The 18,117-nt window shown below is 35.3% G+C and overlaps 1 protein-coding gene across 1 annotated transcript in view; it reads left to right on the forward strand.

The window, feature by feature from the left end:
* The window catches only part of LOC145779470 (dachshund homolog 1-like), a 38,624-nt gene that overhangs the window by 13,022 nt on the left and 7,485 nt on the right, over window positions 1–18,117 (forward strand). Inside the window, exons 5-13 of the mRNA XM_082591069.1 lie at window positions 5,635–5,719; window positions 5,936–6,023; window positions 11,485–11,588; window positions 11,810–11,980; window positions 12,969–13,073; window positions 13,486–13,544; window positions 14,079–14,242; window positions 17,358–17,561; window positions 17,993–18,076. Of these exons, the coding sequence (XP_082447195.1) occupies window positions 5,635–5,719; window positions 5,936–6,023; window positions 11,485–11,588; window positions 11,810–11,980; window positions 12,969–13,073; window positions 13,486–13,544; window positions 14,079–14,242; window positions 17,358–17,561; window positions 17,993–18,076 (1,064 nt within the window). The remainder of the gene's footprint in view (window positions 1–5,634; window positions 5,720–5,935; window positions 6,024–11,484; window positions 11,589–11,809; window positions 11,981–12,968; window positions 13,074–13,485; window positions 13,545–14,078; window positions 14,243–17,357; window positions 17,562–17,992; window positions 18,077–18,117) is intronic.

Below are 18,117 nucleotides of genomic sequence, written 5' to 3' on the forward strand. Positions count from 1 at the left end.
AAAACATAATCTTATAAAGTTGTGGATCTTGAGGCATAAAGTCACAGAAGCAAAGTAAGGTAGGCCATACAACATGAAAGCTGCAACCTTGTTGCAAGTGAACTTTGGTATAGGAAGCGGTTGCTTTATTTTCATCCAGTCCTTGAGACGACCCCAAGGGTTGGTTGTTCTAAAAAGCATTGTCTTACTTTTATGAAGAGTTACTGAGTTAAAGCTGGTGCTACGTGGTCGTATACGAACCAAACAAGGAATGGGAGAGCTTGGCAAATAAGAACAGCTCAGAGCAGATGGTTAGGTCACTTCCCGCGCCATTGTTCGATTTACTTTCACTGTGTTATATGATAATTCCTGACTGGCATCAAGATGAAACGTGAGAGCATTACGGAAGCCTTTTGAGTTGGTTGCTAATCAGTTTTCTTCATAGTCTTAGAGCCAATGGAAACATGACGTGGATGCAACGTAACGAATAAAGTTTTACGATTTTATTGAATTGTACTTGCAAGTTTGCTGCTTTGCCCAGAAAAGAGAACATGCTTTGCTTATATGTCCGTGGAATTTTCTGAACTTATTTTAAACGTTTACGCTATAAGCTTTTCTCATCCAAAGAAAAACAGTTTTCATGCAGCAAAACTTACAAAAATAGTTTTTTTGGTGGCCTGCTTAAATTTTAATCAAAAAATTTAACTCTCACGTTCTTCGGTTTTCAAAAGAGAATAGAAAATAGTTTTTAAAAAAAACTGAGCCGTAGTTTTGATTTTTATTGTACATGTGACGTTTTGTTTGATGTTTTTTTCCCCAAACAAAAAATATCTTGTACTACAAAGTTAAAGCATTTTCCTGATTTTCACCCGTAGAAAAAATACAAAATCACATCTCACCCTTTTAATTTCTTTTTCAATTACTAAACACGGCTTCAGCTATTGTTTTGCAATGCCAAACAATTGCAGCAAATGATTGGCACTTGGCAGGCCATTGTTGTGTGGAAATTACCGCTTTCCTGGAACCGCAAACTCAATGGGTGAAATATTATGCAGCTGAAAAATATACATTTCATTCATTGGGGGGGGGCTATTGGGTTGAGATTGCATATCAACAACTGGTTGTGTTGCTGTATTGGTAGCCAAGCTACAATGGACCAGATTGTGCAAAATACACAAGAATAAAATTTGGAATATAACACTGTTTTATATGACGGTTTATCACAGCAGAAACAAATACTGTGTGAGAAAACGTAAAATTTTTTATCAAAGATCTCATTTATTCAAAAGATTTTGTTTGATTAAGTACAATAACTGCAGACTAAGTCTTTGTCTCGACCTTCTAGATCTCATCAGTGCAGTGGTGTATTAACGAGGCACTGAACACACCCAATAAGAGGAATTGATGTGTTTTCCCTTCCGAAAAAAAATAAATGAACTGCCCGACAACAGTAATTATTTAGTCTGAATTATAATATGAAGTGAAGCACATAGCTTATGCTACTGCAAGATCAATGTACAGTAATCTGTTCAGCATAAAATCAATTTGATTTAAGTTTCTCAATTAAAAAGAAATAGAATTGGATTAGTCGGAACTCTCATATTATAATCTTCGGTATAATTATCATTTAAACTGCGCAGTAATTGATCGAGCTGCTAGTGAAATGGTTCAGTTGTAAGCTCAACGTCGAATAGTTGATGTGGAAAGTAAAGGAAATAATTCCCATCAAACACCACGCATTTATCATCTGTTTGTCCACTATTTCGCCAATATACACACGGTAAGGTCATTAGTACCAATCTACAAGTATTGGTATGACGTCGTTGGTATGCTGGTTACTTGCAGGCAAGAGGTCATCGTTCAATGCTTTGGAAATCCAACGTTAATAATGATTTGTATATTGACGTCACGACTGTTAAAATGGTGAAGTTTCCACAATGCACAGAACCGCAGTTCTATTGCCAACTATCAAAGTAAAAAAGTGAAATTTTCTATCAAAGTGAAATTTGCTACATATTTTTTTATTGGTCTACGTGTTATGTTTGGTGCCGGCCATCCGCGACAGTCCTATAATATCAAGCACGTGGTGATACACACACTTGGTGGCGCAAGATTATCCGCAACAGCTTTGGAAATAAGACAGTTGAAAAAATTGGAGCAGTGATAAACAGGGGATTATGATAAGGTTTGGAAATCAAAAACAGGACCGAATCATGAACTGGGAAACCCAAAGTTTCACCATATTTTGCCAAGGTCCTGGTGTCTCTATGTCTTTTTATTTTTTTGTATTGTCGTTGTTTGCACACTTTCAACAACACAAAGAAAATTCACTTTTGAAATATGAAAGTATAGTATTGAAAGCAGGTCACCCAAAAGAATAGCTAATTAGACAGATGTAACCTATATTGAAGGTGGGTTCAAAAAGAAAACAGACTCTTCGTTTAGATAGACCAGCCCTTCTTGTCTGTGTTACATTTTTATCACAAGAAGAATCTAATCTGTCGGTCTTCAGATGGACAGTAACAAAAGTTTGTTTCACTCGTCACAGATGGTGGAAAGTGAACTTTTTGTTGGTAATCTGAAAAGCAGAAATAAAAAACCGTTTTAAAGGAAGAAATATTTTTACAGTGAGCAAGCTGGTTTTGTATTCTTACCACAAACGGCACTAAAGTGTTCTGTCTGCTCGCGCAATCCCGGTCTGTATCTATATCCTGCTGTTGAGACAACAATGTATCAGCTCTTAGATCTTAAAACTGTTTTCATGTTAGATACAGTTGTTTTGAACAATGAAGTCGAAGGCAATGGAAGGAAATGGGCTTTCCTACAAGCTAAAGTACAAGCTTTTTTGTCCTCATCAGCTCAATATTACAGCTCGACATGATAATTAACTTTGCAAAGAAGTCAGCAATGGAATAACCTGCGGAAATTTAGCATCCTGTTCTTATTATCCATAGTCTTCAGTTTGCAAGTGGGTCTACAAGTTGATTGATGGATGGACCTCCATCATATTAGCAAGACTATCGTTTTGAAAACCTGTCAGTTTAAGGACTCGTCTATGTCGTCATCCCACCACACAAGCTCAGTACAGAGACAGGCAGTTTTAATATTTATTGTTATCCCCAAATTGTACTTCTTTAAGTTAAGTTTGGTCTATCAATTGCGTAACTAACTCATTTGCGAGCCCTTTGTATATTCATACAAATTTAAAAGCCGTTTTTCTTCTCAGTGAAAGCTCTTCGAGTAAGATAAAAGTTTGAAACGTTTTAAAATATAAAAAGGCCTGGACCTGTACCATTAGATGTCACAGTTTTAAACATACTTTGGAAAGCCAGCTGCTTTACCAGACATATTTGATCCTGTGTATTTAAATGAGCAAAAAACGGCGAAAAGTTCTTTTCCGGCAAATGTCAAACGGATGGATCTCTGCAACTGGTTTCCTTTCCATCCGTTAAAACGTGCACCGACTGTTTGGTTTTGTGTCCGTAACTACGATTTTTTATGAGTTTTTGTTTTACATCTTCTGCTGGTTCACGTTTTCTGGCCACGTAATGCAACGTACTATTCGTAAGTGTCGAATATGCGCATTTTCACAGCTGTTTTTGGAATTGCTGATTAAGTGCTTAACTATAGGCTACACAGGATAAACTGATTTATCACTATCATTATTATTTATGATATTATCGTAACAAAACTATTGCAACGTTTTCATAGTTTAAAATACATGAAGTTTAGGAGCAAAATGGTTGGAACAACTTGTAATTTAATCAAATTATACAATTTGGATAGAAAGGTAACTTTTTTAAACCATAAAGAGACATAACCCAGCAACAACACTACATTTAACATTATGAAGACAAAAACTGTTTTTGTTTTTATTATGTTAAATGTAGTGTTGTTGCTGGGTTATGTCTGTTTAATCAAATTATATCACTGAAAATAGAAAATACAGTATGATATTATTGTGACGTTAGTAAAAGCATAGGCTGAGGTGGATGATTAATTATTTTTTGGGATTAAACCATGGCGATCTATACTACTGGCCTTCCCAACGTGGCAACAGCCAAATAATGTGGGGGCCTATTAAGTTTTGGCAACTAACAGGTATTAGGCGTAAAAAAGGCGTCTTTGCATGAATTATTGCTAACAAACAAATACTTCTGGATTAGAAAACGATTTTGTTAACATATTGAGTGTTTTGAAAGTTGGGTCACTCTTGATTTCGTGTACCTTGATTCTGTTGATATCTTGATTCTCATGGTATTCTTAACATGTAGCTATTGTCCTGGTTTCTTGCCACTTATTTAATAATATTACATCTCAAATACGTTTTGGCACTGTATTTACAATTTTTAGGCTAAAAAACATTACTTGACCAATGGAAATTACTGAATTTTTGTTGTAACACATATCTCAGTTGGTAAATTGAATTTTCGTATAGGCCCCCACATTATTTGGCTGTTGCCACGTTGGGAAGGCCAGTAGTATAGATCGCCATGGATTAAACTGAAATTTTTTTTATCGTTGTTTGAAACATCTTTGCAGGGCGACCAGAATATGATTTTGTTTTGTAGAATTTTGTTGTACCTTAAGAACAAAAACAGAAGACAGACATCTTTAAACAGCTTTGCAACCAAACAATTGAAGAATCACAGTTTAAGTGCTCCCTTTGAGAAAATGTTGTATGATGAAAACGACAGGCTTTCGCTTTAACTCATTGCCCACTAAGTATATCGCTCCAGTGTTTATTCAAAGCCATCATTAGGCTAAGCGGAGGGCATTAATAATTAAAAGAATATTCTTGATGTTCAAACCCTGAAAATAATTCAATTTATACGGATAGCTTTCATTGTGTTATAATACAAAGAGAAAAGTATCGATTTAGTTATTTTATTACTGTTTCATACGATAATGTAATGGTTTTATTTCTCTTAAGATTTTAAACTGAAAAATCAGTCATGCGTGGAAGTGACGTGGTGCTCACCAACTGTCACTTTCCTTCAATGGGACGGCCATGATCATTCCTCGTCATGTCCTCTCACTTGTCGTATAAATGTGTGTTATATTTGACAAGTTCACCAAGTATTACGGTTTATAACAAATATTGATTTGAATACTGAGACGTAGACCATAACAGCTACTTAGATGTCGAATGAAAGGTCATAATGAGAAGGTCAGACCAACTACTGCTGTGCTTGTTTTGATAAAAACTGAGCAGATCTTACTTCACGCGTTCGACATTAAGTTTTTACGCTTCACATTTGAAGTGTCAATACTGCAAGTGCAAAACATAAACCTAATCAATAAAACCATATTAACAAAACGTCTATGTAAAACAATCAAAAGTTATGTTTGTGCAAAAATATACTTCTAATTTATTGTTTCGTCATTGAGGCCAACATCGGATCCAAGGGAGACTTGGCTACGTACCCCTCCTCCAATTGATTAAAAACATCGAGGCCTAACGGTTTATTTTTTGCAAAAATTTCTCGCTCGTTCAGTTCCAAATCGTCAACTTAATCGGCGGCATTGGCCACACATTTTCTCAGCAGTGGATTTTATTTTATTTGTAAATATCCCTCAAAAGCTACAAAAAAAAATATTGTAATGCACTTACACCTCAATTTGTATTAACTGTTTGCTGCTTTTACTTTTTAGCCGACCGGGGCGCCCCCCAAAGCGCTACCCAACCTTGACACCTTCTTCAGACCTGATGTCACCTCATGGTAACCTCAGAGGCAATGTAAGTCTTTACAACATAGAAAATAAAAAAAAAAATCTTCGATGTTTATTGCGATGAGCCATATAACACCATCTATTTATTGTTATCATCTACAAGGTAGGTGAACAATAGATTTGTTGCATTGCCTAAGAACAGTTTTCACACTTTTTTTATTATAAATGTTGCCGTTTGGAATGAACTTAAAAAATGCATTTTCTGACAAACTGTTCCTCACAGCCTACCTTCAGCCAAACTGATTTCTCTGGGATTCCAAAGCGCATGCGGTTTGGACCTTCAATGTTGGACCAGCAGCATGATAAAAGAGGTTGGATGAAAGTTTATGTTCACAATTTTCTGTTCGTTAAAAGATTTTCTTGAATTTTAAAACATGAATACCAGTGTAAACGCGCTTCCAATCTAGCCAGCAAATCAACCGTTTTTTTACATTGATTCAACGTCTGCGGTCCAGGAAATGTGGTTTCATATCGTAAGAAAACATTTCAAGCAAGAGGGCGAAAGTTTAGCTTATTATTTTTACTATTTGGTGTTTATGTTTTTCGAAAGAAATTAGATTTTTTTCTAAGATGACAACCTTAGTGATTTAGAGAAAAAAACATTGCTCTATTTTATAATGGAGTGATATAGAAGAAGTGAAAGAAACAGAAAGATGAAACTTCGAAGAGAACGATGCTGATTCGCAGAAGAGAGTTTTTGTTTAAAATGGTTCACTAACAATTGCTAGTTTGCTTGATATGTAATCCAAGAATGATCATGCTTCGGCTTGAAGCACTAGTAGAAAAGTTTAATGGCAATAAACCATCTTATTTAACGCGGAGCATCTCTCTATAACTGGTAAAAAATTTTGGAAAGCGGGCACCTGGCAAACAAAGACAAACTTATATAAAAAATCGACAAGGCAGAAACAATCATTCATACAACATATCAGGTTACATCAAAATGACATAGATTAACACAATAATTAATACAACATATCACAGGAATACTTGGTTTAATCATTCCCCCTAGGACGTCGATACCTGGTTTAGGCAAGGCAGCTGAAGAATAAGAATACAACACATAATTAATAAACATACAATTAATACAAATTTAAGTATAAATTAATTCTATTGGAATAAGGGCCTTCTGATGATGCCCAGTAAGGACGAAACAGGCTGTAGAGGTTATGAAAATATAGTAACTGAATTTGATACGTATAGTTAATTTAATTGGGGTAATTCCTTAAACTTACTAATACTGTTTAAAAATTTAAAACAGTAAAAGCAGACATTGAATAATGTGCCTTACTGTTAATTATTGTTTGCTTTACATCAAAATATTTAATTACAACAAGCATATTGGAAGCAAGCGAGTTTCTAAATTATTTTCTCAAACGGTTTTCTGAAAGTAGCCCAACCTCACATATTAACAAGTGATTAACTTTTGCAAGAACGAAGTTGAGCGATCAGTTTGCAGTCTATAGACGTTGAATCAATATAAAGATGACTGATTTTGCTGTCTAGGTAAGCGGTTTATCAACTGGTTAAGCAAAGTTGTTATGTTGGCATGATCAGTGCAAAACTGACATATTCTACATGAGAATACCAACCTCTGAGCAAACATCAAAATCTTTCTCTCATTAGCATCGGGTCGAAATTTTCCGTAGAATCAGTCAGTTGTTTGCTGTACGATAAATTTTCAGTGATAAATTTATTTGCTTTGCGAAAATGATGAACGATTGGAAGAGATATAAAGCTTCCATTCAACGTCTGAGTTTAATATCATATTTACTTTTCATTTAGTTACAATTCAATAAAAAACAGCCGCTTTATTGTTCATAGAATGCTATTTGCTGAACAGTAACTATTATGGGACAGCTCTGCCGTTTATGAGCTCATAAACCCAGAATTGACAATAATCACAGCATTAGATATGATTTGAATTTATTATTTCTTTTAAAACGTGTTTCAGAAGCGGAAAATTCGATTATTTTTCAAAATATATTTATGAGGGTTAACAAGCTCTGGTAATAAGGTGGCATGCGAAAACAAAGTCTGCTGTTATTACATTAATTCTACTTAATCAGACATTGATATAACGAGTACATAAACTTTATCACTTTAGTTGACCAATAATTTATCGAAAGATCGAAGACTTCAGACCTTTTACGAGCGTCTTGCCAATAAGCTCAATAAATTCACAATTTCAGTAAAGAGAAGAAGTTTTGCAGCTTTTACATATAAAGATTTGCAACCCTGGTCGGAGGAATAGTTCTGCCCGTCATACCATTTGTATATTTTTCTGAAAGAGCTGGAAATCCAAATATAATTTAACACGTTGAACACACTTCGTTTTTCGTACGAACAGAAGCCTGAAATTCTAAAGACACCACCAAACATACAAAGTGTTCTTTCGTTTGTTTATGACCAAATAGTTGAACAAAATTGCCAATGACCGCTCAGTTTTGAAACGTTGGTTGGTGTTATGATTTTTATACTGTTCCTCATTGAGACCATTTCTGTGGTTGGTTTGATCAGTCTACCAGCTACGCTCGAGTCCTTTCAGAGCTTAAACGCGTAACGTCGCACGTCAAGGAACAATGCATTATAAAACCCAAACAAAAACACGACTTATCAAATTGATTAAACAATTTTTGTTTATTTTTTCACTTGCTGCAGACCCACGTCTGGTATTGTAAATGTAAAAAAGATCATCTCCTTTTAAGAAGTTTAATAGTTGCGTTGTTACAAACGCCTAAAGACAGCATCTGGGGTGTTGTAATCAGTTTTGCTTGGCATAGAACATCAGCCGAGTTAAAAAACTCTTCAACCTAAATTTTGTTAGCGTGTCTCAAGGGTAAACCCTTACAAGCGGTAACTATTACAATTTTTTTTTATCCAGTCAATAAAATCATTGCATGTTCTCGTAAGACGCCTTTAGGAAAGAATATGATCGCAAAACTAAATTTTATTCGTCAGTCAAAGACTAGGGTATTCATTTTTTAAGTAGAATTTTACAACAACTTTTTAATATTTTTGTGCTGCCATTTTTAGGTTAATGCATGAAAGGTCACGCAATATTACACGTATATTATTGCTGATCAAAACAACTTGGAACGACTGTACAGTTGCAGATATGTGACTCAATGCATTGTGTTTTCCAAAAAAACGTTAATTCATTATCTACACCACATTGTGATGGTCAGGATGCTTTTATTTATAATTAAAAAATTAAACTCCTAGTATTTTTCTGTAATCTCCAATTTTGGTAACTCCATACAAAAATTTAAATTATTTTTTATTGTTACGTGCCAAATTAATTAATTCTACTGTATATATACAATTATATCATTGTTCTTATTATAGTTAATCAACTCAATAAACCCGTCATATGACACAGTAACTTTTGACCTCATTTTCATCTTCTTTTTTACCAAGAATCTGAACGATTGAAAGCAATTCTTGATCTATTGCAAACAAAGTATTATCGCTTGGACGACATTGCCATGGAAAACCCGACTTCATTGAATATAACGCATCAGATGTATGGCAGTCACATACTGTATTTATCCATATCCACAGTCAGTAGCATACCCAGTATTATTTGAGGGGTTCATCCCTCCTTTTTTTAAGAAAAACGCCCGTTTGCTTGTAACAGCCAGGGAAAGATTATTACTTAGCGTACATTAACGATATCCATTTTCTAATTTGCAACAGTAAGCAAATAATATTATAAAAAATGTAGCAAAGAAACTGGGCGACTTTGTTGGTTAGTTTAATTGTTAGTTTAAAAAAATGTAATCGTCTGCAATAATGTGAGTTGAAGAGGAGAGGACATAACCCAAAAGTTCCTCCTGTGCACGCCACCTTCCGCAGCCGTCACTAAACGATACAAAGTTTGAAAGAGTTTGTTGAGTCCAGTTAGAAATAGAAAAATACGTATGAGTTTTGGAATCTTCACTTTACCCGCCTTCATATCCAATTACTGTAATTAACATTCTGTCTGGATAGCACATGTTATTATCTAAATACGATAAAAAATTATTTTAATTACATTTGTTTCACGAATTCAAGAGCACTGTTAAATATAGAAATCTACATAAAAGGTGCAAGAAGCCGTGGTGGCAATGACAGCGCAGTACTAATTTTAATAAAGTGGTTTAATTAATACAAAGTTTAACAAAACATTTTTTTAATCACATAAAATGTTAAATGATAACCGGGCAGCATCAACTGCAAGACTTGCACTTAGTGTTTGCAGCAATTAGTTGACATGGTCATCTAGCGGAAGAGCATGTGGTCGGTAATCAACAGAACGCCTGTTCTCTTCCCATTATGAGCAAGTGGCTGTGTCTTACCAAGAATATGTTGTTTCAAAGATTTTTAAACCGACAAGATAAGCTCGTGGAAAAGGCAAAGCTTTTAAAACCACACCATACTACGCAAACTACTGTAGGCTACATACTGTGGAAAGTACCGCAACATAGAATATTGACAATATAGACTCGTGCTTGATTGAAGAAACGTAACTTACCAGTTTGCAACTATCCAGCTTTTGGTAGATCAGTTTTGTACACCTGGATAATGTAAGTAAAACATTGTAAGCTGGATTTGCAAAAACAAAATTATAACCTAATGCGACTTTATATTGAAAACTTGAAAACAAGCAAGTCCTCAAGAAATATTTTTCTTGCAATTTAGGTAAAGCTTTGGCAGTTGGTCTATTCTTCCTCATTCTGCCACCTTGTAACATATCCATCGCCTCATGTCATAGGTATCTTAGATGTTAAAAAGTTTCAAGTTTATAGACCCTCCGATCGCAAAGTGATGTAACTCAGCAGACCGCAAAATCCGTTAGTTTTATATTCCGTCTGCAAACGTTAAATCAATGTAAAAATGAAGGCTTTTTCTATCTGGGAAGTTGTGTTAATTTGAAAAAAAATCTCATTGGTTGTCATCGGAATCTTTATCTTCGAAGTGAAAACTCCTCTTTGGAAGTGTAATCCCGGCAGTTTTGCATAAACCGACTTGTAGATGTTTTATATTTCTGACGCAAGACCGGTCATAGAGGTTCATGGAATGAAGTTTCCGCTTGTTGTTGATGTGTTGTTGTTAGCTGTAAATTAGTTAATCGTCAAACCAGATACCAATGAATGGAGAGTTGTTTAAACTGCTTCGAGAGCTTGCCACCGATGAAAAACCTAAAGTTTGCAATGAATTGTGTCTTATTGATTGATCGCTATTAACTAATCCAAATGTTTGATTCTTTCAAGATACTTTTACCGAAGAATTTTCTAGAACTTTTGTTTGTATTAACATTTGGTGGTTGGTAGTGACTTAGAGCACGCGTGACATTTAGTCATCGTTGAGACATCTACAGTGCCAGCACTGCACAATGCAAATACTTCGCATGACTGAATGAAAACACATCCTGATTTGTTTTTTTGGTTTCATCATAACAACTTTCTTGAATTTTTAAACCAAATGCAAGAAAATAACCCAAACATACTTGAAGCAACAAAATCCAGTGTATGGTTCACTTCCTTGCTAGTTTTGCATTGTCATGGACTCTGCCAACCCAATAGGCTGAGAGGTGTAGCGAGGAAGACTTCGCTCTCGACAGACAGATAGGCCACACCATCAACATGAGGATTAATTCATGGCCTGTATTGGCTAATCAAGATTGGTTGATGATGATAAGGACATGAGTCCGCATTTTGTTACACTGGTCGGCATTGAATCTAAATTATTAGAAAAACAACTTTTAAAATTCTTTTATTTCTTTGGCAGCTGCTGGGAGTCCTACCAAAGACAAAGAAAATCCACCGACTCCTCTTTCTTTGCTCTCTTCGGACATGCACAACAACCCATGTGCCAACTTGGCTTATCTTCAGGTAAGAAAAAGACCACGTGATCTGCTTATGCTTGATTTAGCTCCTTAAAAAATGGAGTTTATAATGCTTAAATTCATCCAAGTGTAAATTCATACAATAAAGGTTATTAACACGACAAAAGAGTTTTCAATTTTAAGCAAAAGCCAAGCATAGCCACTTAAAGCACAAATGTTTTAAGTTTAAATGTTTTTTTTTCTTCTACTCTTGTGTTGTTTTGACAGCAAGCTATACGGCAACAATATCAACAGGCTGCCATGTCTGGACTGCACCATGGCTTGGACCCTCAGCAGATCAACCCTGCTCTTAATCCTTTCATGATGATGTCACACCCGAGTTTGTTCTCCTCCGGGATACCTCCCACATCCATGGCTATGTTGAATCATATTAACCAGGTAAAATTTATCAGATTTGTTCCTTCACAAGACATGTAAAATTTTTAATACAATGTAGGAGAATAAAACATTATGGGGGTGCGAACAAAGTTTGCCCAAATTTTTTCTTTGCAAAATACTTTAAAAAACGCAACTATTTACAATTTTCCCAAATAACCGGATATTTTTGCCAAACTTTGCGATGTTGTTTTGTAGCGGGGGTACTACTGCCTCCCTGCTTTCCAATCTCATACGGCTGGGATCAAAAGCAACCATTATGTTTGAAAATTAAGATACAAAATCGTTAATATTATTGCTTCTTGAAACAGAAATATTTACATTGTGTGTATCGTAATGTATTCCAGTTTGTGAAATAGTGAATGAAACTAACAGCGTTTGCGAAAATCATTAGTAGCAAAAGCGTAAAAGAAATGTGTTCTTTTGAGGTCGTCATGGACAAGCTAAACAATTTGATTTAGTGACCAAGAGTAAAAAACTTCGAAGTTGGTTCGACTTTTAACGACAGCGCTCATAAAATATGTAAATATGGCGCTGAAACACCGCTGTTGTTTATTCATCATTTGTCCATAAGTAAATCACAACGCACGTTAATGGAAGAACAACCTCTCAACAATTAATGTCTGGCTATTGGTTCTGTAGTAACAAGTTAACGATATAATTTACAGCAACGCAAACGTTCCATTCAACCTGATTTACATGATTGCTTTTGTTTTGTTATAGTTTAAGTTACATATTTTTGCATCAACTTTGCATTTTGCATAACTGAGAAAGACGTTTTGAAGCATCTGAAAGTCTGTGCTGTTTTTTTATTTGTTTATTATAAATTTCTTTTTGTTTATGACATTAACTTTATCACTATTTTCATTATTTGTTTCCTCCACCATCAGTAGATAAGACCCGGCATTTGTCCCCACTGGAAGGGATTCGTCAGTACTCGCAATTTTTAAAATTAATTTAAGCCTTCTAAAGTATTGGCTTACTTTTTCAGATGGCTCAAAACCATATTGCCACCGGGGGAGTATCACCCGTGGTGGCCCAGCTAACAGGTCGAGGAGCAAAGCTCAATCAAGCCCCTGTATCGTCATCAGGCCAGGTAGCAGATGGCTTGGTCTTGACAGATTGCTTCAAACTGGCTTTGCTCTTATGATGGGGAATTTATAACTTGTCCAGCTTAAAAATTGAATGAGGCTGTTCACCAGGCATTTAGTTAAATAACATGATAGCCTATGCGTTCTTCTGAACTACCACAATTTAATCACCCTTTAACGCAAAATGAACGCTTTTTCAACAAGAACTTGACACAAGAAATATCCCAGGGATAATCAAATGTATCATTGGGCCTCGATTAAGATAATACATTAAAGTTAGGCTTAAAATTTAACTTTTAATTTTTGGTGTAGGCTACTGTAAGCATTTATGAAAGCCATTCTGGAAATCCATTTTATAAAAAATAAATAAATAAATAAACTGAAAGCAAGAAAAACTGTTTTTTTTGTTACATACAGACGAGCAGTTCAGGAAGTAACGGAAAAGGTTTCGATGAGGAAGACACAAATGCACCTCGGTGAGTAACAAAGCAGGAATAGATTTGCAAGCACGTAACTTTGGAAACTGAAAATTATTGATCGACATAAACCGATTTCTTGAAAATGCAGAAACTATTTGGCAATTCGCAAACTGTAGGTTGCAGTTGCTGTGGTTTCGATTTGAAAGTGGTTGACAACTTCTATGACAAACGTTTACTTCAAGTCTTGTAAAGTGGAAACTGTAAAACACCACTCAGAAAATTGTTCTCTGTTAATTATCTCCCAGGAAAAAATCCACTCTAAGCTATGTAGTTTCAATGTTTTATCGGAAGAGAAATTTTTATCAGAAGGACTTAATATGAGGCGATATTTATCAAGGTGGATTTTTTCCGGGGGAATACTTACTTAGATTTTGTAACGCAAAGCATCTGTTATTCACATGAATGCTGTCATCTTGTTTATCGAACAGTACCGACCCGGAAAGCAATTCTTCTAGCAACAATGAAGTAATGCTTTCTACTTATAAACCGGTCGTGGTAAAACCTATTTTCATCCTCATTTGCCTCTTTCAGAAGTTTCGAAAACCCTTTGGAATTGAGCAATGGCATTGGAAGTGATGGTCGTGCGTCACCGGGTAGCAGCCTCGGCTCGCCGCACAACGGAATGCAGGGTCATTTGAGTGACAGCTGCGACCAAACCCACAATCCGTTCAGTGAAACGTTCAAAGACGAGATTGGTAAATCCAATTTTTCTTGTGTTTGCGTAGTACAGTTATAAAATAACAAATCAAATGTATCTTTTGAAATCTTTTGATCATCAATGGGAAAGTTTATCACAAGTTTTCATAGCAAGATTTTGGGAGTTCATTCTTTTATTTCGAAAAGAAAAACTTCAATTGAACAGTTAAATTTTCTTCTTCAAAAACATATTAAATCTATGTTAATGTCATCAGACAAAAAAGTGATATAAAATTGTTTCATTCCTCCTTTTGTTACCGTTAATTAGCATTCCAACTGCAAACATCAAAGCGCAATAGCTTGGCAGTACATAAATGTTCTTGTTACTGTAAAAATTTCAATTTTATCAGGACCACAATAAAGGAGTTGTGTGAAACATAACATATTCCCATGTATTGTAGAGATAAGAAAAATGTTTTTGCATTTTCAGTTTGAAATTAATTAAAATAATATCCTTTATCACTTGTGTTAAATTTTCTACCACCCACCAGGCCTACGTTGTGATACATATTTTAATGTTTCGAAAAGAACCACTTTTTCAAGAGGTGATGAAAATGCGCGTATATGTTCGTCAGTGTGTCTAATATGAAGCTGTTCCATATCATTTCAACACTTTGGTTATGGCATCAGCAATGCATATGTGCTGAAATCTAGTTAAAGGCAATTTTGAAACAAATAATAATAATCCTTAAACTGCCAAATGTGGTACAGTATTGTAAGATATAAATTTCAACTGTAGAGGCCAAAAGTAGAGCGGTCTATCGCCATTGTATGATGCATTGTTGGCTCCATCGTATTTTGTGCTCAACAAAAATACAATAGCTGTTTCTCAGTCATTATGAGGCTAATTTCACAGCGAACTGTTCGCAACATTTTCGGTAGGTTTAATGATGGAATACCGAGTCAAAATAGAGTAACTAGGAGTTAGAAACTTCAACTTAGAATTTTGTCAGCAGTGCACGTAAACGTTAGCAGTGCTGCAATCGGGTATTTCTTTTTTGCTGTTTGCATTTCATTTTGTCTGCAGTTGTCGTTGCACATTCAATCCACGACTCTTTGCATTTCTCAGTCTATTTTTCAACTTCCTTTTTATCTTTTGACATTTTCGCAGCACGTTGTGTGACTAATAACTTACACATTGCTTTGTTTACAAAGATTAACAATTGCAACTTCGCAACACAATAGAAACATTACCGTACTACCGTAGTTTAGCCGGAATTTCCTTTTTGGTTGAGAGGTCTATAGAAAGTTGCATAACTTGATGGAAACAAATGGGGCTTTAGAAAAAGTTTTGAATAATTGAAGCCACTGTTGAAAATGTAGGTTACAATCAATCAGAAAGAAAGTTCGATTCTTTTCGTTGACTTTAGAATAGCATCAAGGGAAAGGAAGTGAAAAAGTTTGTTCCACGCACCTTCGTCTAAGTTTGTTTCAACCTGCGCTTTCCTGTTTTCATTTCATGATGTCAACAACTAAATTTGAATCTACTGATCAAGTACTTAACCTATCTCGTGGTTTAAAGAAAAACCTAAAAGGAATTTTTAAATAATTAGCTTTTGATGCTGTGTATGTTGTCACGCTAGTTTCAGTTGCAACAAACATTTAATATATTTTAAATTTATCCGAAACAAGTAGCCGAACTATCGTATAACATAAGCTACTTTTGCAAAAACATTCTCGAGAAAACGGGCGTTTTCTATGAGCAATTTTTACTGCATACCAACATTCCAGGCCCCTAACATGATTCCGGGACCGGGACTTAAAAATATCCCCTGGACCCCCATTGTCAACGCTACTGTTCACAAGCATCGCTGTTTCCAATCGTAAAACAAAGTCACCAACTGCCATGGGTTATCTATGGCAACGTAGTGGAAATGGAGTTTTTCCTTATTTTTTTCAGAGGGATTTTATCTTGAGTGATCTTTATCAGGGTGAATGTTGTCAAGTGTAGCTTATATTTTCCTGGGGATATTTATCTGGGTGGATTTTTTCCGGGAGTAACTACATTCTTACTAGACAGACCAAATAATTTTTAAACATCAACATTTTTTATTTCTATCTCTTCTTGCTATTACCATTCCTGAATAGATTAGCGTCTAAAGTACGCCTTTGATGTTTCAAAATTTGAAACCAAAACATTCTCGATGATCACTTGTGACGTCACTCCTGCTAATCACGTGGCGTAAATAATTGCATCACGTGCCTGTCACGCTTGATGGAACACAAATCATGTCAGTGAATATATGTCACCAAAGGGCTCATAAGATGTTGATGCAACCTTTGGAAACGTAAAATCAACAAAAAAGTAATGAAATTGGATAATTGGTTGTAACAATTTGTTGACATAAACGATTACTTGTCTACAGAGAGCAAAATTGTCTGAAAATTTGTAAATTATTCTCGTCTTCTGGGTAGGTTTCCGAGTCATGTTCAGGTTAAACAATGCAATTCTTTTAATCAATAAGAAATGCAAAGTTGTTCATTTTTAAGTCTAACTTAAACGACGTATAGACTAAGATGAAAGCTCATCTTTCACCAGCATTGGCCAAAGTAACATTCTCGGTTTTGAGTCGGTGCTGCACGACAATTGCGCACTGCGAAAACTGTGCCGAGGATATCTGTAACAACAATACACTGTTTTCGGTTTCTTACATTCAACTTTTCAGTTACGTATGTTTACCAGGAAACCTTTTTCGGATTGTGTTGTGTTTCTTGCTGTGCTCGATGAAACAATTGTTCATATAATAAAAAAGTGTTATTCTTTTTTCTGCATTTGCAAAAGTTGAAATTAAATGTAGCTTTGTGTAATGTGTACCGGAAATGTTGCAAACTTTGAAATGTATCGTGTGAAAAAAATGTTACAAATCGCCATATAGAACATGTATACAAGAAATAACAGACTTTACAACCGAAAACGAATGGATTATTTTTGTAACATTATACCCCAAAGAGGCCAAAATCAGCAACAGTTGTTTTCAAAGTATCATACATTTTAAAGTTTAACATCGTTATAATTCCTAAAACAGGATTGACTTGTTTTAACTTAAAGCTTTAAAATACATTTTGGAAGTTTTGAATTTTGGCTAATGTGCTGTTTACTTTTTTGCTTTTTAGGTTCCAAATCTAGACTCAATGATCTCTCCGATGCAATGAGAGAACTGGCACCAAAAATGTCGTCTTCTAGTGACGATGAAGCAAAGCCTTTGGAGAACAACAATCTTTCAGCCATGCGGACTCTCCTCACCAACATCCAAGGACTAATCAAAGTTGCTGCCGACAACGCTTGCCTTCAGGAGAAACATGCCTCTATGGAAATAGGTTGGTAGGGTGGCATGCAGTTAATGTAGGCGGCTAGAGATGTAGGCACTCAACCGATTTGGACAACATTACAGTATTCAATAACGTTTCAATCAGCTCATAACATAATTGCTTTACAAGGATGCCAGTAATGATGGACACAACTTGCTCGACGCAGTTTCAAATTCTTGTCAACGACCCCACTTTTAACATTTTAGAACTTTCTCTTTACCTCTTGACTTAGAGCATGAGGGCTATAGTTAGAGGTCATTGGAAAGCAGCAGACAATTTGTTTTAACACTTGGACATTTCAAAGTGTCTGAAAGAGTAATTGTTTAGCCGTTAGATCTATTAGAATTTAGGCTACTTTTTTACGCCAACATAACTTATAGGTTACTGAAAATACTTTATTATATTGTAGTAGTGTTGCATTTTCTATTTTTGATTTTCAGCGGAAATTAAATTGAAGTTAAGCCAAGAAAAACAACTTCGTGAACTCGCAGAACAAAAGCTGCATGATTGCGACAAGGAAAAAGGTGAATGGCTTGATATGCATTTGAAACATATGAGCACCTAA

The sequence above is a fragment of the Aplidium turbinatum genome, chromosome 11 (genome assembly GCF_918807975.1).
Source record: "Aplidium turbinatum chromosome 11, kaAplTurb1.1, whole genome shotgun sequence".
Taxonomy (NCBI): Eukaryota; Metazoa; Chordata; class Ascidiacea; order Aplousobranchia; family Polyclinidae; genus Aplidium; species Aplidium turbinatum.